This window comes from Thermobia domestica, chromosome 3 (assembly GCF_964235325.1).
Source record: "Thermobia domestica chromosome 3, izTheDome1.hap1.1, whole genome shotgun sequence".
Classification (NCBI taxonomy): domain Eukaryota; kingdom Metazoa; phylum Arthropoda; class Insecta; order Zygentoma; family Lepismatidae; genus Thermobia; species Thermobia domestica.
This window is the reverse complement of record NC_137456.1, coordinates 203965382-203987126: the sequence shown is the minus strand read 5'-3', so window position 1 is coordinate 203987126 and position 21745 is coordinate 203965382. Positions and strand designations below refer to the sequence as shown.

The following is a 21745-nucleotide window of genomic DNA, read 5'->3' as shown; positions in this document are numbered from 1 at the left end:
CAATTAATAGATGGCACAAACTTGTAAGAAAGTAAGGTATTGTCCATTAAATAAAAAGCGCTGTTTTTAACAATTTTTTACCCAATTTGTTGCACAGTTACCTTCAATGGCGGATTTACGCCGGGGGGAAGGGCTGAGCTCCTCCTAAATTTTAGGATTTCTATAGAAAACGAATCAAATGTTCCTCATAACCTTCAAACCCCTTCTCTTAAAATTTAAAATTTCTAAACCCAAAGTATTCCTAAAGAGAAGCCCCTACTAAAATATTTTTCTAAATTTGTCGCTGGTTACCTCTGTGCCCATCCCCCTGTTTTCCCTTATACTCAGATATTAGAATCTCTAATACTCAGATTATAGTCACTGCCCATTTTCCCGTTTTTTCTTCAGCGCGAGTTTTCTTAAATATGCTAGAAATGTTTCCTTTTCTTTGGTAATTTTACGATCAGTAAGATGCTACAAAATGATTAAACGTTTGTGACAGTTAAATTGTTTAAAAGAATCCCTTTTGCCACAAAGCATAACAAATTGTAAACGTTTGTGACAGGTAAATTGTTATAAAGAATCCCTTTTGCCACAAAGCATAACAAATTGTAAACCTTTCGCATGCTCTGTAGCGTTACATAATTAATAGACTGTCCTGATAGTATCTAATGCGAAATCAATACACCGCATGCATTCTATTTTCATAGGAAAAGCAGGGTTACATACAATGTTCCTGTATTGATGACGATGTATTGAATCGGAAATAAAACGGTTAGCAGAAGTCTGACAAATGCGTCATTTTGCATGTCATTATTTCAAAAGTGTACATTATACAAAAAGGTATTTTAAAAACTCTGCCATGTGTGTCAAGGGCCCTTCTGTGCCTGGATACCCAGTAGGGATTTCTTCAAAAATGCACTGTGTGCAACACACGGAGTATCGATTTTTGAGTTATACTTGAAATTGCAGCTAAACATCTGGTACTGCATTTCGGGCTTTTCACGAAGGATGCTATACCTTTCCTTGCCGTTGCCTCATCCATTGCAGTCCTAGGGCGTCCAGTGCGTTGTGTGTTGTGTACAGATCCAGAAACTTGAAATTTCTGTAAAATACGCGGCACTGTGGAACGTGCAATGTTGTTCGTTTCTGGATGCTGGGGATTTAATTCATCCGCGATGGCTCTGAAACTGTGTTTCGTACTGATGAGAACAATTCCAATCCTTTCTTGGCGGGTGAGAGCCATGTTACATCACCTGAAAGACAAATCAGCACCCATTACATGATAATGCAATGTTTACTTCACAAAATTTCATTACTGATTAAAGTTAGGTGAAAAATAACTAAAGATCCGTATTTCTGGTGAAATTCCAGCCTAAAATCATGTGTTGCATGCCCTCTTCCCATTTGAAATATTGGACCTGAATTCAAAATGACCGATTTCAAGATGGCTGCGATGATGCCAAATGGCATCATCTAGTGCGGCCTCGCCCCCAATTACCCACATCACATCCAAAGTTTCGTCATCTTTACTTAAGCAGTTTCAAAAATAGAAGGATGGCGCTGGACTTTTGCCTCACCCTGTATAGTAGGATAGAATATTTTGTTATCAACGTGTACAAACGGGTAGACATCGCCCGAACTAAGTTAATAAGCGTAATCATTGAACACGAGCTCAGTTAATAGCTTAACATAATAATTGAAATATAATGGACGTAATAATGTCTACGTAAATTAACATGCTGGAGCTTACAGTATTTCTTTCCATTCAATCAGCTCGAGTATAAATAGTGGCAATTAACTATTTATCAAGCTTCTTTTTGTAAGGTTGTATGGAGGCTGCAGTTTAAGATCTTTGATTCTACATATAAATTATTGTTTTACAGTATCGAGTGTTATATGTGTGTACACTCTCACTGAGTGTCATAGTAACAAGGTTTCGGTTCGTGTAAAGTGGCAGTTAATAAATATATAAATTCGTGACTGTTATTCTCTTAAGCTTAAAAAGTTGCGATTTACAGTGTTTTACCAGATGTTCCATCTATTTGGTCTAGGAATTAATTCGTGCGGGTGGACAAGAGATGGCGCAACGAACGGAGCGTCCCACAGTCCGTGTATCCACACATGTGTTGCAAACCCCTGTCATCGCGTATCGTTCGTAGTATAGGGCAGTGGATTAAAGCGTCAACAACACCAGTTTGTAGTTAAGTGAACATGGCGCAATTTGTGCCTGATAAAGTGTTTTTGCGGGGTGTCCTGCTGCATTACTTTAACATGCAGAAAAGTGCGACTGAAAGTCATCGTATTTTGGTGGAAGTGTATGGTGACCATGCTCTAGCTGAGCGAACGTGTCAGAAGTGGTTTGCACGGTTTAGAAGTGGTGATTTCGGCTTGGCAGACCAAGACCATGCTGGACAGCCAAAAAAATTTCAAGACGAAGAATTGACAGCATTGCTCGAGCAGGATTCGTGTCAAACGCAGGAACAACTTGCAGCAGCATTAGGCATTGATCAAACAACAGTCTCCAAACGCTTGAAAGCCATGGGAATGATTCAAAAGATGTCACATTGGGTTCCACATGAATTGAAAGACAGAGACGTTGAAAGACGAAAAACCATTTGCGAATTGCTGCTTCAACGACAGAGCAGAAAGGGGTTTCTGCATCGAATTATTACGGGTGATGAGAAGTGGATCCATTACGAGAACCCTAAACGAAAAAAGGCCTGGGTGAAACCAGGTGAACCAGGTCCATCACAACCAAAACGAGATATTCACTGTGCAAAGGTTATGCTGTGCATATGGTGGGATATGAAAGGTGTGGTGTACTATGAGCTGCTGCAACCGGGTGAAACTATGAATGGAGAACGTTATCGACGACAATTAATGCGTTTGAAGCAAGCTCTGGCCAGAACACGACCAGAATGGGAGAACAGACATGATAAACTTATTATTCAACATGATAACGCTCGCCCACATGTCGCAAAACCGGTCAAAACCTATTTAGAAAATGTCGGATGGGAAGTTTTACCCCATCCGCCGTATTCACCAGACGTTGCTCCTTCGGACTACTACTTGTTCGATTGCATGAACAACGATTTGATTGGACAGCGGTTTACTTCTTCAGAAGATATCGAAACATGGGTCTCTGGCTGGATCGCTTCCAAGGATGAGGACTTCTTTCGCCACGGAATCCGTACATTGCCTGACAGATGGGCGAAAGTGGTGGCTAGCGATGGACAATATTTTTCTTAAGGTATTTATGTATTTTGTGTTAGTACTACAGCTTCAATGTGTTCGTACCAACCGCACGAATTAATTCCTAGACCAAATATTATCATGATTGTTTCTTTTTGCAACATTGACATCATGGACGTGTCTACTATTTCCCTAAAGCAAAATTACATATCCAGTTACATTCACATTCATTAGGCACTATATACATAAATTGGATAATAAGTAGTTGCAACCTTCTGAAGTCACTTCTGTAGGGCTCTATTTTAGCACTACAAGATTTCCATAGCTGGTAAGGAAGTGTGCGGCGATAAAGTGGGGTGAGTAGTAACGACTTTGTATTGTTCAGTCAATAACAACAGTGTCGTAAAATACGTAGAAGAGGAGAATGGTGTTATACTTTAGCAATGCTAAAGATTTATGGCCTAAATATCGTTTAAAAGGCGACGTTTGAATTTTACTATATATTTAACTATTAATCATTATTACATGTTACATTTTTAACATAATTCTCATTCCATGATCCGATTACGTATCACAAATCATAATTCAAAAACTTCTAACAAATCAAGCTTTCTTCTCCAATTTTCTTCTTTTTTTTATATATCAACGGCATGTGCATTAATTTAAAACAGATTCTGTCCCGATTCTGCCCCTAACATCCTCCTCCCCTCTAACAAATGTTCATTCGTACCCCCATCTGTCAGGAGGTTTGCGATTTCTTTGTGACCTTCTCCAACAGTCAGTCATAACTGTTCCTTCTCTATCGTTATTGCCCATTTCCAAGTTGTCTGAAACGTCTTGTTTTAAATAAGTATTATCTACCCTCCTATCCACCTCAGAATGACCTGTACCATCACTAATATATCTTCTCGTGCAGAATAATTTTGTATTTTTCACTTCTGTCATTCCCTTATTTTGACTTGAAACTGTATCTGCTATCCTTATTTGATGTGTATATGACATTTACGTATCGAGCCATTAACAAGTACTTCTAATGTGTTATTGCCTGTGTATCTAATAAAACTTCCTTTAATAAATTTAGGAAGGTCTGTTCTGTAATTTCATACGCAAACGTTCATACCCTCCTTTAATTGTGGTTCTATCTTTTCTTCATTCACACACAACTTATTCTCTTTGTTCGGTACTGAAGTGCTTACATTAAACCAGGTAGCAGGTTTGAAAAAAAAATACCAAAGAAGCCGGTGATGTTTGTATAAGCTTCAAAGGCGTATGCAATAGAGTGTAATTAATTTCTTTCAACCACTGCATGACAGCTTGCTTGTTAACTTTATATCCATTTTGAATATAGCGTTTCTTCAGTAATTTTTTAGAAGTCTGCACTGCTCATTCTGTACTTCCGTTGCTCTCCGGTGAATATGGTGGTGTATTTAAAATTTAATATTTCTTTGTCTACAATATTCTTGAAATCTTTGACATTTAAAAGGTGGTCCATTATCAGTCAAAATAAACTCTGGAAATCCAACTAATTGAAATCTTCCAAACATTCTAAAGTAACTGCCGCATTAGTAGAATCTACTTTCCACACTTTGATCCAATGGGGAAACGTATCTTCTATAACTAAAAACAGGAAACCCAACAATTGGCAATGGTCTATATGTATCCTATTAAAAGGCTTGCTTGAAGTAGGCCAAGAAGAATAATTATTTCTAGGTACATTGTTTGCCACCGCAGCACAAATCTCACACTTCCTTAAGTAGCAACGCAAATCATTAACCATGTCTGGCCACCAAACCTCATTAGATGCTAATTTAAGTGTACCATATTCTCCTAGATGGTTCTGGTGTAACTTTCTCATGTACCGTTTAACTGTCTAGGAATTACCATTCATCCTTTCCAAAAAATACATTCCTTATGTTATTCTAATTGAAAACGTTTTTTGAACATGTCTTGATATTCTTTGAAATCAAAACAAGGAGGCAATCTTTTAGGCCAACCTTTCATCATCGATTCTTTAATTTTTAAAATCATGTGATCTTTCTTGGATTCTTCCTCAATCTCATCTTTCTCTAAAATAGTGGAAGAAATCAGGAGCTACGTGTTCTTCCTCCGTTGACACCTTTAAGAGAAATCTAGATAAGTAATCCGCTAATTTCACAGATTTACTATATACAATATGGTAATCATAATTCGTTAACATTAAAAACCATCTTTGTATTCTCGGGGAAGCACAATCGGGTGCAGCTTTCAACCCGAAAATCCATTTTACAGGCTGTGAATCTGCAATAATTTTAAAATGCCTTCCGAATAGAAATTTATGAAACTTACGCACACAGAAAATGAGTTGGTCTGATAGATCTCCGGGTGATTGACATACATAAAAAAAAGCGAGGATGGGATTTAGTGCATTGCTTTCTGTTCTCACAGATCTTTGTATGTGTGCGTGAGAGGACTTCCTCTGGTTCATGCGTTCAGCAAGAATGGCTAGTTGTTTTATTTTAGCTAGGTGATCAGACAATTTTGTCTGCCTTGAAAAGAAATGCGAGCTTTCAGTTGCTTTATAAAAAGAAAATTCTAATTTTGCTGCGTTTGATGTTCGCCAGAAGAAATAAATCACGTTCTTGTCCCATGTTCAAGAACTTTGTCCGCTTGAGACGCAAATTGACTAAGAAATTAATCCTGTCCTCAAAATGCTTCATAATGTTAATGACAGTAGTAAATGTTCCGTTTGACACAGCTAAATGGTAAGGTGGTAATAAACTTTTTATGATACAGCATCAATATTTGATCTGTTACGGAATTATTAGAAGCAAAACGAATTCCAACTTTTCAGAAACATAATTTAAGATTGGTTCGGAATTCAATTGTTCTCTTTGTCTAATTTGTTTTTCTAAGCAAAATAACATTGTCGTGGAATACATCTATGGTTTTCCACTTTATATTTAAATGCGTAAGATTGTCATATTTGGCATTACATTGCAATACAAGCAAAAATACACAAGCTCCGTCATCTAAGCGATAAGGCAAAATATGTATTTTCTGTACGTCTTTTAAAGAACGTATTACTGCATAGTCTTCAAGGACGTTGAAGAATGTATGAACATGATCATAAAGTTTGCCGTAAAGCATCGGCATCTTAACTATTCAGTCCAAAGAGTAGGGAACGATCTGACTATTGTGTATTATAATCATGTTTTCCAATTCACTAACTGTTCAATTCTAAATCAAAATATTCTCTACTATTGTAAATAACCCAATACCTTATACCAATATATATATATATATATATATATGCCAAAACAACAGTAAAGAAAGATATATCTCCTTATAGCTAGCTTAAATACTAATAGCAATAATAGCTAAACACTGTGATCTTATATTGTAGAAAAAAAATATATTCCTGGGAGGGAATATATATCAGCGACAAACAACTCTGCTCAAAATATTAATGCAGGCGAAACCACAGATGAAAAGAAATTTAGTTGCTCTTAATGAACAAATTTATGATCGTAGATAGGACGGGTTGGAAGGAAAAATTAATAAAATTTTACTTCACTCTTTCAAAAAATAAGAATATGCTGCTTCAAAATTTCTAGAGAGACTTAAAAGTATTGAAATACAGCATATCAATATTATGTGCCGGAAGATAAGAGGCACTACACAGATTGAAACCTTGCTAAATCTCTGCCATGTGCAGATGTGCAATGTCAATTCAATTAGCTCAGGAATTGACAAATAAATTACTTAAAAAAATGTAAATGGGTATGAGAACTGATAATTCACACGCAACTAACGAAGGAAGGGCGCAATGTCAGTCAGAGATAATTGCACCAAATTTGGTGTAGGAGTAGGTAATGGGAATAGAAAAGAGTCGTGTGGAAGCATTCATTTCGCAGACGTTCGGAATCAGAAATAATTGGCCCTACAGTTCAGGAGAAAAGTATGGCCTGCCAATCAGATATTGATGGGTCGGAGCCTTTGTTCACTGTTACGACCAATGCAAAGAAGTAAAAGATGAGCTGAACGGAAAATGCGCCAATGTCCGCCCTAAGTCCCACCAGGCAAATGCCGGGATACTAAATCATCAACTGCCCTTGCATTTACCCACCTTATCTCTATAAAGAGGAATTGAAGTATTAAAAAAAAAGCATCGGTTTCATACTGAACGTGTGTGTTTTTTTTTAGCATATTTATTTTTTGAATGCAGTTCCTGGTATTGTGTGTGCCTGTTATACTTTTATATTTTTTAATAGTTCTGTTAACAACTGTTTCATTATGTCAAAAAAAACAGTATTTAGCTAAGGTATATTAAGGTACGGAATATTAAGGTTAACTACGGTATTTTCTAATCTTGTTGAGACCAATTTGGAAGCTAACTGTACGAACTTGGCATGTGTGTAGACAGTGAAGACGTTCTGTCTTATGTGTGCTAGGCAACAGAAGTGAAACGCTTATGTTCATTTTGTATTCACGCTATTGAAGTTCAGTGTGTGTGTTATATTTGGAGTCATGAACGCAGTTGTTATGAGGCTGTTTCTGTCCAATACGTTTTGCTGCTTTCTAGTGGTGAGTAGACCAAATTCAAATCTTTCCTTTATTCTTTGCGTTAACGTAGTTGTGTTAATGAACAACCTTATATGTATTCAAACGGTTATTTTGTTATGGCCGTCCACAGTCATTCCCATTTTAAACATCACTAATCCCGAAATATTTAAGCTTTAAGCTTAAAATATACAAAACGATAATCATGCCCGTTGTTCTGTATGGTTGCGAAACATGGTCGCTTACTCTGAGGGAAGAACATAGACTGAAAGTATTTGAGAACAAGATCCTGAGACGAATATTCGGACCCAAGAGGAACGGGAATGGGGAATGGCGGAAACTTCATAACGAGGAACTACATAATTTATACGGTTTACCCAACATTGTTAGGGTCGTCAAGTCTAGGAGGCTTAGATGGGCAGGTCATGTAGCTAGAATGGAAGAAAGTAGAAACGCTTTCAAAATCTTGACTGGAAGACCAATCGGAAAACGACCATTAGGAAGACCTAGGCGCAGATGGGAGGACAATATTAAGATGGATCTCGCAGAGATTGGAATACAAAGTAACAACTGGATGCAGTTAACTAAGGATAGAAGTCAGTGGAGAGCTTTTGTGAACGCGGCATTGAACCTCCGGTTTCCATAGGCCATAGAGCGAGTGAGTTAGTTAGTTAATCTCGAAATATATATTTAAATTCGCCTCTCAAACACACGACACTTTAATTTTGGAGAGCGCCACGTCGTAGATATCAAACACCCGTACAAATGAAATCAGTTAATATTGGTGATGTTCAAACATTTAATGCTTGCGTACTGACAGCATCTTATAGTGTGAAGAAATACAGCAACTTTATTTCGACTCCTTCCCTGGAAAACTTCTGGCGACGCCCATGATTAGTTTTTGTATATATTTTCTTTATTTTTTAAATATAATTTCATTTAGCAAACTAGTGACGCATACCCAATTGGTAACGGCAACAATAGGGCAATTAACAGATTTAATATCCCGGCATTCGCCTAGTGGGACTGAGGGCAGACATTGGCTCATTTTCTGTTTAGCTCATCTTTTCTGTTTTCATTTTACTTTATTTAACTTCTTCTGCCTTGGCCGCAACAGCGAGCAGTCGATTCGTCTCATCGATATCTGATTGACAGGCCGTACTTCTTCAGAACTGTAGGGCCCATTATTTCTGATTTCGAACGTCTGCGAAACGAATGTTTCCACACGTTCTTTCCTATTCCCATTATCTACTCCTACACCAAATTTGGTGCAATTATCTCTGAGTGACATCACGCCCTTCCCTCGTTTCAAATGATTATAGGCTATTCAGAAGGAACTATTTAAACTAGAAGGAATTTAACTACTAGAAGTGATAGGAAATGAACACTTACCTTAATTATCCTTTGTTCTTTGCGACGCTAAGTTGTTCCAGTTGGTGAGATGACTCCAAAGTTGTGTAACTTCTGGCGTAGATGCAATAAAACCAATGCTGAACTTGACAATTGGGTTTCATATCTCGTCAAATCTGCAAGGACTACGAATGGATGGTCGTAACTCAGTTTAATGATAGCTAGTTGGTAGCCTGAATTTCGTTTTATGGACCACTTCTGTGGTGATTAACTCTCGCAGGTCCCAATTACTGATCGGTCTGAAGATGATCCGAGCCTCTAATAGTGGTTGCTGTGGCTATGACTTCGCTCTACTTCTATCTACACAATCCACCTCGAAAAGTTTCTTCCCAACAGTTTTGTTAGGCGAGAAGGATGACGTCTTCGGTCATACAAACAAGAAGGCTCGTGCACCCAAAGGAATGTGGCGTGATAGTTGAAGAAATATTAGTCTGTCGTTTATTGGTTTTCTTACAGAATGATTAAATGAATTCGATTATTTTACAAATACTTGTCTGGCAATGTACTGGCAATATAAATGGTTTTTTGAAGTTAAGTTAATAAATTGAATGAGATTTAGAAAGGATTTTAAGTAAATTGATTTTAACAACAATTTAAATAGTCCATTGAGTATGTAGCTGTAGTAACTTTACGAAGGGGTGTCAAAAAGTTCGTGCAATCACCTAAAAGAAACCCACTCTGGAGAACTCGGACATCTTGGTGGTATTAGTCCTTCTCTACGTAGTCACCGTGCCTAACAACACATTTTAGCAGTGGCTCTTTACTTTCTGTAAGCCCGTTTTGTAAAAGTCTGCAGTTCGGCTTTGAAACTGCAGTTCAACTTCAGAAATGACGTCATCCCTACTGTCAAACTGGCGTCCTCTGAGTAGACGCTTCATTTCTGGGAAGAGAAAGAAGTCACTTGGTGCTAGGTCTGGTAAGTATGGGGATAGGCAATATTTTATACCCTAATTTCACTGCCTTCATCATGGATGCATGGGTGGAATGAGCTGGTGCGTTGCCTGCCAACAGCCGTTTTATGACCTATCCACGACGTTTCTTCCTCAGTTCCTCTCGTAACTTAGTCAGGAGATTGGAATAATAAGTACTAGTAATAGTTCGTCCTTGTGGTAGGTAATCTGTCATGATGACCCTTTCATAGCACCAGAAAACAGAAAGCATCACCTTGGCGGCATACTTCTGCATTCGTATATTTTTTAGGGGCTGGAAGAAAAGGGATGTTCCATTGTTTGCATATTTCCTTTGTTTCTAGGTCATAAAGATAAAACCAACTTTCATTCAAAGTCTAACAAAACAGTCCTCTTCATCCACCTTATAGCGATGCGGCATTTCTCTTGCAACGTCCTCGTGATTTCTCTTCTAGAAAGTTACGAGCAGTCGTGCCCCCCCCCCCCCCGATGCTGACACTTTTTGAAGATGCAGCTGGGTGTGATGATATTCCAGGCAGACCCGTCACTCATACTTGTTGCACACATAACATTTGAATGGTTATCCTCCTGTCTTCCATTATAATCTCAACTTTCTCCGTCAAGGCGGCATGATCAGTCTTCAGATGGTCTTCCAGATCTGAAAGGGTCTGCGGTGGTCATGTGTCCAGTTTGGAATTGCCGTTTCCACTTGGATACCATCTCGTAGGATGGGCATGTATCCCCATAGACATTTTTCATCTCTTCATGGATCGCTTTCTGATTTGCCCTGAAGATGGAAGAATTTTATGACGCTCCATGCCTCAAGCTTGTCAATCATCGTATCGTCAGTGATTTACCTAAAAAAGAAAAAAAAGTAGTTCTAAGAACCTAACTGTAAAATGCGTGTCCGATGGAGGTTCATAGTTCGTCACCTTCTAAGTGATTGCACAAACGTTTCGATACTCTCTCGTACGCTAATTTCATAGTATTGCGTAGTACTGCACAGTATTACTTAAATGTTCTATTATAAAGTCTACAATATGGAGTAAATGATTTGTCACGAAACAATTCACATGGAGTAGTTTATTCTTGTTAGTGAGTTTTATACGGTATTTTTTTCGTAAACTGTGTAGGTATTCTGTTCATATCCCAGTCAGGATTCTTCAATTCGGCGTGATTTCTCATGAAAAGATCCGTAAGGGAGAGTACTCTTGGTGATAATTTTTCTTCAGACTAACAAGAAAACAGACTTTGGTAAATGAACTTTGAGACCATCTTTCGCGAGTGCACAAACTGGGAGAGCGCAATAGTCAGAAATAGCCTAGAAGAAGCGTCTTAAAGTTTCCGACTAGCCGCATATGATACGACGCCTAAAGTTATCAAGTGACGGCGTGTTAGGGTGAGGAGCTTCTATGATTCACGTGCAAAGGGTCTCGGATTCGATTCTCGCTCGAATCAGCTTTTTTGCTTTTACCAGTAAAGTAGCCATTTGTAACTACAAGTAAAATATTAATTCACCATATGTTTATAATGCATAAAACAATAGAAATATTGAAATCAGTTGTAAAACCTTTCAATGTTACATGTTAAATAGCAACAAAATGTAGCCTATTCCGTAGATATATTGATATCACGAGTTATATTACGGTTACCAAAGTCGATTTGCCTACAGCATACATCAAGTATTCCCAAAGGGGATTTCCTCCTCATCCCCCTTATAATTCGCACACTTTCCACAGATATAGACACGAAGCGTCAAGAACATTTTAACGTAACGAATGTGGTTACCATAATATAACTCGTGATATCAGTATATTTACGGAATAGGTTACATTTTGTTGCTAGTTAACATGGAGCATTGAAAGGTTTTCCAGTTGATTTCAACATTTCTATTTTATGCATCATAAACATGTGGTGAATTAATATTTTACTTGTAGTTACAAATGACTACTTTATTGGTAAAAGAAAAAAAAACTGATTCGAACTGGAATCGAACTCGAGACCCTTTGCACGTGAGTTATAGATGCTCTTCACTCTGTCACGCCGTCACTTGATAACGTTACGCGTCGTATCATATATGTGGCGAGTCGGAAACTTTAAGACCCTTTTTCTAAGCTACTTCTGGCTATTATGCTCTCCTAGTTTGTGATATTAACGCTTTAAATGTGCTCTACTACCTCGCAAAAGATGGCCGCAAAGTTCATTTACCAACATCTACTTTCTCCTTGTAAGTTTTCCGAAAACGTCTCTTATAGCTTTGTTCGTATTTCAAAAGTTTCCTCAGTAATTCCAGCATGATAGAATTTAATGTAAGACATACGAGCGAGAAAGTTTAGAGAAATTGGTAGTTTCTTTCATTTTAACATTGAAGAATGAGACAGATGGAATGTTCTATAAGCACAATTAGACGTGATATTTGGGTCATAGCTATGACACTTGATATAATTTGGAACTCTTCAGTTAATGGTTAAATGTGGATATGTGTGTTGCATTAGCTAGGAAACCTGTAGGCGAATCGTCATTTTGTTTTACTAGTATTTAAGATTAAATTGTTGTGGAATTAATATATCTAACATTAATATCTTGATTTCGTTATCTTGTGTTATTATTGACTCTTACTATAATGTTTGTGTCGTCTACATATATATAGCTTCCCTGTTCAATATTTGACGGTAGATCTTTAACATGAAACATCAAACAGAGAACCCCGGATAGTCCTCTATGAAGGCTGATTCACTAAAGATCAAGAGGTGGTTTGTGGTTTTTTTATACACGCACTTTGTTCATGTATACACGTATTTCTTGATTTTGAGTTTAGCGTCCCATTCACAGCGAGGCTATTTGAGACGTGGACCTACAGTTTAACGTGGGAACTGAACCACATAAGCTTCCGCTGGGAATCGAAACCGGGTCTCCCACGCCAAAGGCGCGTGTGCTAACCGCTTAGCCACAAGAGAGCTCTACACATATTTTTATTTTTATCATTCATGTCCACTTTTACACAACCAATCCTTCACACAGTATTAAAATTGCATATCCTGAAAAATATTGAACCAGCACGCATACCTAATTTACTTAATAATAATAATAATAATAATAATAATAATAATAATAATAATAATAATAATAATAATAATAATAATAATAATAAATGACCGAAATACTCCACAACTTATGGAAAATTTTTTGTGTAAGGTATACTGAGATTTTAGTACTTTTATACGAATATATGAATAGAGAACATCAGCTCACTCTCTTATTTTTTTAGACATTATTAAATAGAGTATGCTGGTTTAGAATTGAACTACCAATTATACCAACAATAGACTTAGAAAAAAATAATGGATTCATTGTGCTATGGAGTGACAGCTCATCATAAACATAAATATTCTTGTTTGCATGCAGTTATTTTCAATGGAAACATTTTTCTTGTAGTTACAGACCTCTAATATTAACCGGGAGGCAGTAAGAAAGGTATGTCTGAAGATAATGCTGAATACCTGACAAAATATTCTGCCAGTTTATGTCTCTATTTATTGTTTTTATTTTTGTTTTCACATGTTTGTATTTTCGTTTCAGATCGTGAAAACAAAGGTTATATTCTTCATTGTGGAGGTGTGAAACTGATTGCTAATTTGTTATCGTCTGCCGACGAAGAAACTGTTATTTCAGCAATTACAACTTTGATGTTTCTTGTTACACCAGAATCGAAAACAGGTAATTTGAGTCAATATAAAGCAAAGTGATGCTAGTTTGTACAAGCACTTCCTCAATGAAAGCTCAGATTTCAATTCTAAAATCAAAACATAATTATAAAATAATTTGTATTCCTTTTTCAATCAAAAAGTAATCGTAAAAAATACTGAAATGAATTGAAAGCTAAATTCAATATTTAGGCTAAAGGAAACAAATTAAATATGCAAATAATTGTGATGAAGTACTTGGTGGAGAGTTAGTAGTGTATAGAAACGAACAACATCGAGAAATCGTGTCATTGTCTACCACCTACCGTCTACCATAAACTTACATATCTGGAATCGAATCATCTACATTCCTTATCAGAGCTGTGCAGTCTACGGCTGTCATCGACGTTTGGAGTTATGGAACTTTCTTAAATCCATTTCTGCTTAAATGAAAATCCAAGTTTCTGTTCCAGTTCAATCTAGCGCAAATATGGAGGAACATAATGTGTAAAGTAATGAATAAGTAAGTTTCGTCGATCTGTTTGGTCAAAGATTAAAATATAAGTTCCATTTTTTTATTATAGTATACTAAAATGTTGGAGCTAAATTAGTACTAGTATGTTGGAAAACTAGTATGTTCACAAAACTTCTTTCGTAATTGGTCATTGTGCGATGAGCAACTATAGTAATCAATTGTCTCGTTTCTCTATTATGGCTTCCCAGATGTTGTTGAAGATTATTCTTTACCCTATTTATATCTTATTACACCTACATCAACTTAAATCTTGCCATACATTTAATCAATAATTACATTGTCTCTTCTTTCTGTGACAAATTTTTCTCATATATCTGTAATAGAATAGTGTTACCATATACTAACTTATGAATAATATATTTTCATCACCTGTATTTCTTATCTCTTCTTTCTTCAGTCATTCACATTTTTCAGACTTAAGTTGTACATGTACAAGTCAAATGAAAGAAATCACATGTTAAGATCTTCTCTCTCTCTCTCTCTCTTTCTCTCTCTCTCTCTCTATATATATATAATATGAGTGGAAAAGTCAGGAAATTTTGAGTACGGAATTTTACTTGTCAGAACCCGAGAACCCGTTGCTCTTTTTCCCTTACTTGGCTATTTGGTAGGAAATATTTTATGAAATAAGTTTTTTTTTTTTTTTTCAAAACCTCTGTATTTGCATATACATGTACATACATGATATGTGACAACGTCCTCGTTGGGAAAATATAGTTGCTGTTCTACATTATATATAGACCTAGAAACTGATGAATTGTGGCCTGGAAAATGTGGAAAAGTTAAAAAATTTATTCTCACCAGATAAACGACCTGTAATGGTAAGCGCATTTTTTTAACTTTTAAAGTAAATTGGAAAAGAAAGTTCAAAATTGTATTGAATGCATACTTGAATTTCATAAAAAATATTTTGTGCCGCAATTTTACAAGTTAATAAGTATTATAAATTCATGAGAAATGAAGCTAATTAAGTTTTCACCATTACTTAGTTTTCTGTATCTACTTTGTTAATCAGTATTATGTTAATAGTTATGTAAACAAATACTTTTTATAGAACTGATTAAGAAATTCAAATGAAAAAGTAGGTTGAGTAGTGTTGGAAACATCAACTGTTTTCCACTTCTTAAATGGATTGAATTCTTTGTGCTGAGTAAAATATTTAAAATCAAATTCAATGATTCTGAATGTAAGAGAGGTACAGAATATGTGATTGTGTAATTGTAAATTCATTTGTGTAATTGCAAATTCATTATTATTTTGCCTGTAAATGTGTACCTTATATCAGAATTTATAAAGATGCTTCCAAAGTGAGCAATTATTGAAAGTCTCGAAACCTGGAGCCCAGTGCCTTACAGCATTGGAGGTCCCAGGGGTGTTTGTGGGGTGGAGTCAAAGTCGATTTCGCCGCCACTGCCGATGTGACTTTCCTTTTGTAGATGTTTGGTGCCTCCAGTGAAAATAACTGAATTGCGCTGTCAATTTATACATTTCCTACATCATCTGTTATTGGTAAAATTTCATTAACGGCTGACAATTTAATATTACATGTTAATAATAAGGGGACCTCAGTGATAGCTACGCTTCAAGCAGCCATTGATATTGGTACATCATTCCATACAATTTCTCACCATTTTCATAGAACTTCAACTGTTGTATTTTATACAATCGTGTTTAAACTATATTTCTTATAATAAATTTATATTTATTTAATTTACTACCGTATTTGTTCATATCTCCTCACATTTCCTAAGTTCCCTATATCGTGATATTTACTTTCATAGTATGCTTTCATGGCCTTGTTGATTTCCCTTCGTTGCTTAAGAATGAGGAGAAAGTATTACTATTTGGAAAGGAAAAAATAATCGATATTGACAAGTGAAGATATAAGTTAGAGAAAAAATGGGGTGATGGTTTCCAATCTGCAACCATACAACATTGGCCAATAAATTTCATGTTATGTTACCGAATAGATCTATTTCATTACCGCATTTCGTAAATCTAGATTGAAATTGCTCTGTTTCTTTCTTTACAATTTCTAGGCTAATGGTGATGGGTGATAAATGAACGGCTTCTTGCCCAAGTTAAGAGTGTGTGTAAAAATGGAGAAAATAACTTTGATCCAGATTAAGTTTATAACGACTGTGCATAAGACAGTCAGGTGGCAAAGATCATGTATGATGAACGAGACTACAAGGGATTCTTCACATGACAATAATGTTTCCCACAAATTATGTGAATACAATTTGGGCGAAAATAAGCCGTATTAAAAGATTTCCTCCTCGTAATACGTAATTCCGTGGAAGATAATAATTCTGAGCACAGAAGCAATGAAATTTGACGCAAATCAAGCTATATCACATGTTGTAGAGTGATACAAAGAAATGCAGTTTCAAACTACCGATTTGTACAAATAATGATACCTGTGAAATACTCAGAGATACCGTGTACACAAGGTCGGATCCAGGATTTTCTGAGGGGGATGCACCATAACTACCAAGATAACCAGTCTCCTTGAAACTCTTCAAAGTAAGATGTGACAATATTCTTTACACCTGATTTCGTTGATACATAGCATCGTGGAAGGGGGGGGGGGGGAGTATTTTAAAGAAGGTCGCAAGTGATATGCAGGAAAAATTGTTCTTCTCTCTTCCTGGCGTATATTTTCTTCCCCACTTAAGAAGTGTTATATTGCTTTGCTTGGTGAATCCTTTTCCTTCAACCTTCAGAAAATCGACTTGAACTACTGCATTTGCAAAACTCCTCTTTCTTTTAAGCACCAAACAGAAAGTTTCGGAAAGTGTTGCTATTTTCACTGCTAGCTTCTCATTTTAGATGGTGTATATTTGCAACGAAGAGGGGATACACGTGCACCGGTGCACCTCCCTAAATCCGGCCCTGCTTGTACAGTATTTGTACAATACAGTATGTGTACACGAAACAGCTGTGAAGAATAACAGTTCACAGTCTGTTATTATCGACCGTTGACCGCATTGGAAAGATGACATCGGCGAAGGAAATTTTTCCACGTGCGGTCAAATACACTTGAAATTTCGGAGATGACTGCTGCAGCTATATTAACTCGAGCATCTAGTTCTTCGGCTGTCGTCGTTGGTGTCGCATACAAAAGACGTTTCATACCCCCGAAAAAAGAAATCAAGGAGCAGGTCGAATCTACGAAATATTGCACCCGGGGCAAAGACGTATATCTGCCCTCCTTCCTCCCAATTTTGCATCGAAATGGCGCCCTCTACATATTCTCAACCAACTGCGCCCCGGGACAAATGCTCCGAATTGAACCCCCTAGATCCGGCCCTGTCAAGGGGTGTGAGGTAGGATAAACAAGGTGGTCATAACACAGGTCCTTTTCTCCCAATCCAACGATTTGAGGAATGTTTTATTTAGGTAGGTCTGCATTTCCTGTCAAAATGTGCAGGTGTACTGTCATCCTGGGATCACATCTGCTCTCTTATGCTAAAAGGCACATGTTCTAACAATTTTGGGAGAACATTATGCAAAAATGAAAGATACGTACTCCTACACAGGCGGGCCAGTAATAAATAAGGTCCTACCACAAAATTATCCACCATACCGCACTGCATGCTCACACTAAATCTCTGCTTCTGATAGTTCACTTGAGCTGCATTTGGATTTTTACGCCCTACACATGGCTACTGGTAAATTCAGGACGGTCTCTGATCACTCCTAGTACGCTGTCTTCAAATTCAACTGTCCACATGGTGTGATTTCCTCAGATTTCAATTAGAGGAAATTGAAGAGACCCTATCTCTCGAAGGCAAAGATGGAAACGTAGAAAAAATACAGAAAAAGTTACTCTCCTTTGAGGGCGATGGTCACGATGTAAACGCCTCGCATCTAGGCTATTCCCATTGCCTATTCATAGATGAAGTGCATATCTGCCAGCTCGTGGACATTCCGATTGTTGCTTTAGTGTGAATTTCTCACATTTCTTCAGTCTGTGTCTAGCTATGGAGCAGTTTACTATAGCGCAACGTGTGGTAATTGTAAAAACTTTTTTATCAGAACGGAGCAACTGTCAGGTGACATCGCGCGGTTCTAGGGCGAAATGAGACACCGAATGCATCTACAGTTCGCAGACTTATGAAAAAGTTCATTGAAATGGGTTCAACTGTGAACATTAAAAGTCCTAGGCGTCGTCGTAGTGGTCGTTCTGAGCAAAACATTGCGGTAGTTCGTGACAGTAGCGAATTTCACGAACAGAGTTATTGCATGTCAGCGCAGTAGAGGAGATCATATGCCCGACGTCATTCATCATACCTGAAATCAGAATGTGTGATGAACATGTTCATGAATTTTGTTAGTGTGTTTTGAAAAAATAAAGTTCACACTTTGATGTAACAAAGCCGATGTGCTTTTTTTTTAATAACCCTGTAGTAATCTGCCATTGTGCAGGCATGTACAAATGAACACTATTAATTTTACTTAAACACCAACGTCTACACTTTTACACGACTGTGAATACCTGGGCACATCCCTGTTCCGTTGAACAGAACACTTCCTATCATATAATACAGCAATTCCACATGTAACACCAGAGCATCGGACTATGTATATCACTCACAAGTTGCGTAGATGCCTACTACAACACAGCCACGCTAATTGGCGCCATTCCACTACAAAACTGCAAGACAACCTTCTGCGAGCTACTCGAAATTGGCAGACAAGGGACGATAGTTCCGTAGTGTGTGACCAAAGTGTCATGCCCTTAGTGAAAGTATTATGAGCTACGTACGTGCTGCTACGTGTACGCAAAAGTGTCACATTCTCTTCCCTCTGTGTAGGTATTCCATCCAGCTCCAAGACACATCAGAACGTCGAAAAAAAATTTCCCCCCATTTTTTGAATGTAATTCCAACGAGCTTTCTAGAAAATTTCTGCAGTAGTAACAAAATCGAAATGTAAGTGGACTACACGAGGATGCTCACGATAGGAATGTAGTTTCTCGCAGCTCAGGGGTAAGGGCGGTTTGCCAACTCCAAGTTAGGGGAAAACCCCCTCGAAAGTATCTTTGGAAGAAAATTCACGTAACGGATAAATCAAGTATACTATCCCAATGTATTTCTTTGTATCGATGCAGCGTGTACATCTTCTCGCGTTTCTTCCATTTTTGTTGCTTCTGTGCACGAAGGTATCATATTTCACAGAATTACATATTAGAGGAAATCTTTTAATGTAGCTTACTTTAGCCCAAAATGTATTCAGACAATATTTGGGAATCGATGTAAAGAATCCGTTGTACTCTCGATTATCACATACGATCTTTGCATTTTTAGACACTACATGTTGTTATGTTTCTTTACACGCCGCCTGACTTACTCCTAATCTGAATCAAAGTTATTTTTTTCCATTTTTACACACTCGTAACTTGGACAGAAAGTCGTTCATTTATCATCCGTCACCATTAGCCTAGAAGATATAACTGTGATACGTTAAAGACCTCGTTTCATTTAAATTCTTCTTCCGAGGGTTTATTTTGTATTGAGACAAAATAGATCAATCAACACATGTGTATCTCTCTTTATTTCGAATTCTGTTGAACTATGAACTGTTATTTTTTGATTGTTGAAATCTTGTACTTGATTGTTGTTCATTTTCCTCATTCAACGTTTGATAAAATACTCAAAAGAATACACCAGGTTTCTTTGGGAGTCATCCTTGAGCCGCCAGTGCACTATATCCAATTGTATACTAAAGGAATCTACGACTAAAAATAATGGCCATTCTCTTTTACCCGACTTCAATTCGACGTTTTGTTCTTGAGTTATAACTGTTTTTACATTTTCCGACAAATTTTCGGGTGATCAAGGAGACATTTTTACACCCAGGTTGATGTATACTTTTCGTTTTAGCTCGGTGTCTGGAATCACCTCCCGACGTTTGTTATATTATTTTACACCCTATATATATATATATATATATATATATATATATATATATATATATATAATATGTGTGTGTGTGCCATTTTATCTTACCAAATAGACCTACATGTTATGTGCTTTACTGGCTTGATACATATTTTTTGAAAAGTGATTGTACCTGTTCTCTGCCAATAGCAACTTTATGAATTTATAGGGGCCGCGGTGGCTCAGTGGTAGAGCGTTCACCTCTGGTGCTTGGGGTCCGGGGTTCGATCCCAGCCCCCGCCAAGTGAACTTTGTGGTGGACAAACACCGCGTGCGTGCGTTTTCTCGGGGTTCTCCCGTTTCCTCCTATTTTCTTCATTCCACCATTTCACTCATTACTCATTATCACCGTCTCCTTTAGTCTAACCGGCATTACCGTGGGACGTAAAACTCAAAGATTTATTTTTATGAATTTATAATACAAAACTGGTATACAGAATAATAATAATAATAATATCTATATTGTGGTATCTCGCAGGCCGCCTTGCATAAGGGCGCACAGTACCCTTCACAGATTCTTTACTAACAACCACTATATGAATTTACTATACAAAACTGGTATTCAAAAGAAGAATTAAAAACACTTACATATAATGTGATGCTTCGTAGGGCGTACTGTACCTTTCAGGGGTTCTTTATCAACAATAACAGTATGTGTTTATTGTATACTCACTGTGCTATACAGAAGCATAAATAAAACCGTTATTTTTGATGTGGTTTCCCAAGGGCGCCTTACGTAAATGGCACACTATATCTTCATGGGTTCTTTACTAACTGTACAGAACTGGGCCATACAGAAGAACAAATAAAACCGTTTATCTTTGACGTGATTTCGCAAAGGCGCATTGTAGTTATCACGGGTTCTTTACCAATAACAATTGTAAGAATTTATTGTATATATATATATATGTAAAACTTGTACCTTTATTTATAATGTTATGTTTCGGGGGGTGCATGGGTCTGAGGTATATGTATTTCTGTGTAAGCTCGTCGATTTCGTTTGCTGAGTTTCAGTGAGCGTTACAAAATTGCTTATTCTTTTTACCAGAGGCTAGTAATGAGAATAATTGAAAAAGCAGCGTCTGGTGGCCAAAAAACTGACTACGTTCACTGCAGAAAAAAAGACTTAGTTAAAGAAGAACCTTAAAGCGTCAGTTCTTCACCCGCAACAATCGTTTGTAGAATAATTTATGCCGTGTAGTTTAATTATTCTAGTCTTCGGTTATTTGTTTTATGCAATCTCTACCATCATGAAAGTATGTAAGGCTAGGATATACAACAATTAAACTCGTTTGTGTTAAGTATAAACATCGTGATTTTTATTTACACGTACAGTTTCCTATGTTAATAGTATATGTGCATATAAAAATTTCGTGTTATTGTTACCTTGGAATAAATGAAAAATGGCCCAATGATGCGGGTGTCCCATATGCCACAGCACATCATCACCTTCGCTGGACTATGTTCTCGACTCAGATCAACCCAGTTCGGATTTGCGTCACACCAGCATCGACAATTATGTCGATTAACCTCCCCGTTCAAAGTGAAATA

The 21745-nt window shown here is 37.1% G+C and overlaps 1 protein-coding gene across 15 annotated transcripts in view; it reads left to right on the top strand.

Moving 5' to 3' along the window:
• Window positions 1-21745, top strand: part of LOC145680929 (armadillo repeat-containing protein 7-like) — a 141575-nt gene that overhangs the window by 83337 nt on the left and 36493 nt on the right. For all 15 annotated transcript variants that reach the window (XR_014130700.1, XM_081752100.1, XM_081752099.1 and 12 more), the window contains one exon: window positions 13611-13748. Coding sequence is in view for 14 of the 15 variants with exons in the window: in XM_081752100.1 (XP_081608226.1) it covers window positions 13611-13748 (138 nt within the window). In the remaining variant the exon portion in view is untranslated. The remainder of the gene's footprint in view (window positions 1-13610; window positions 13749-21745) is intronic.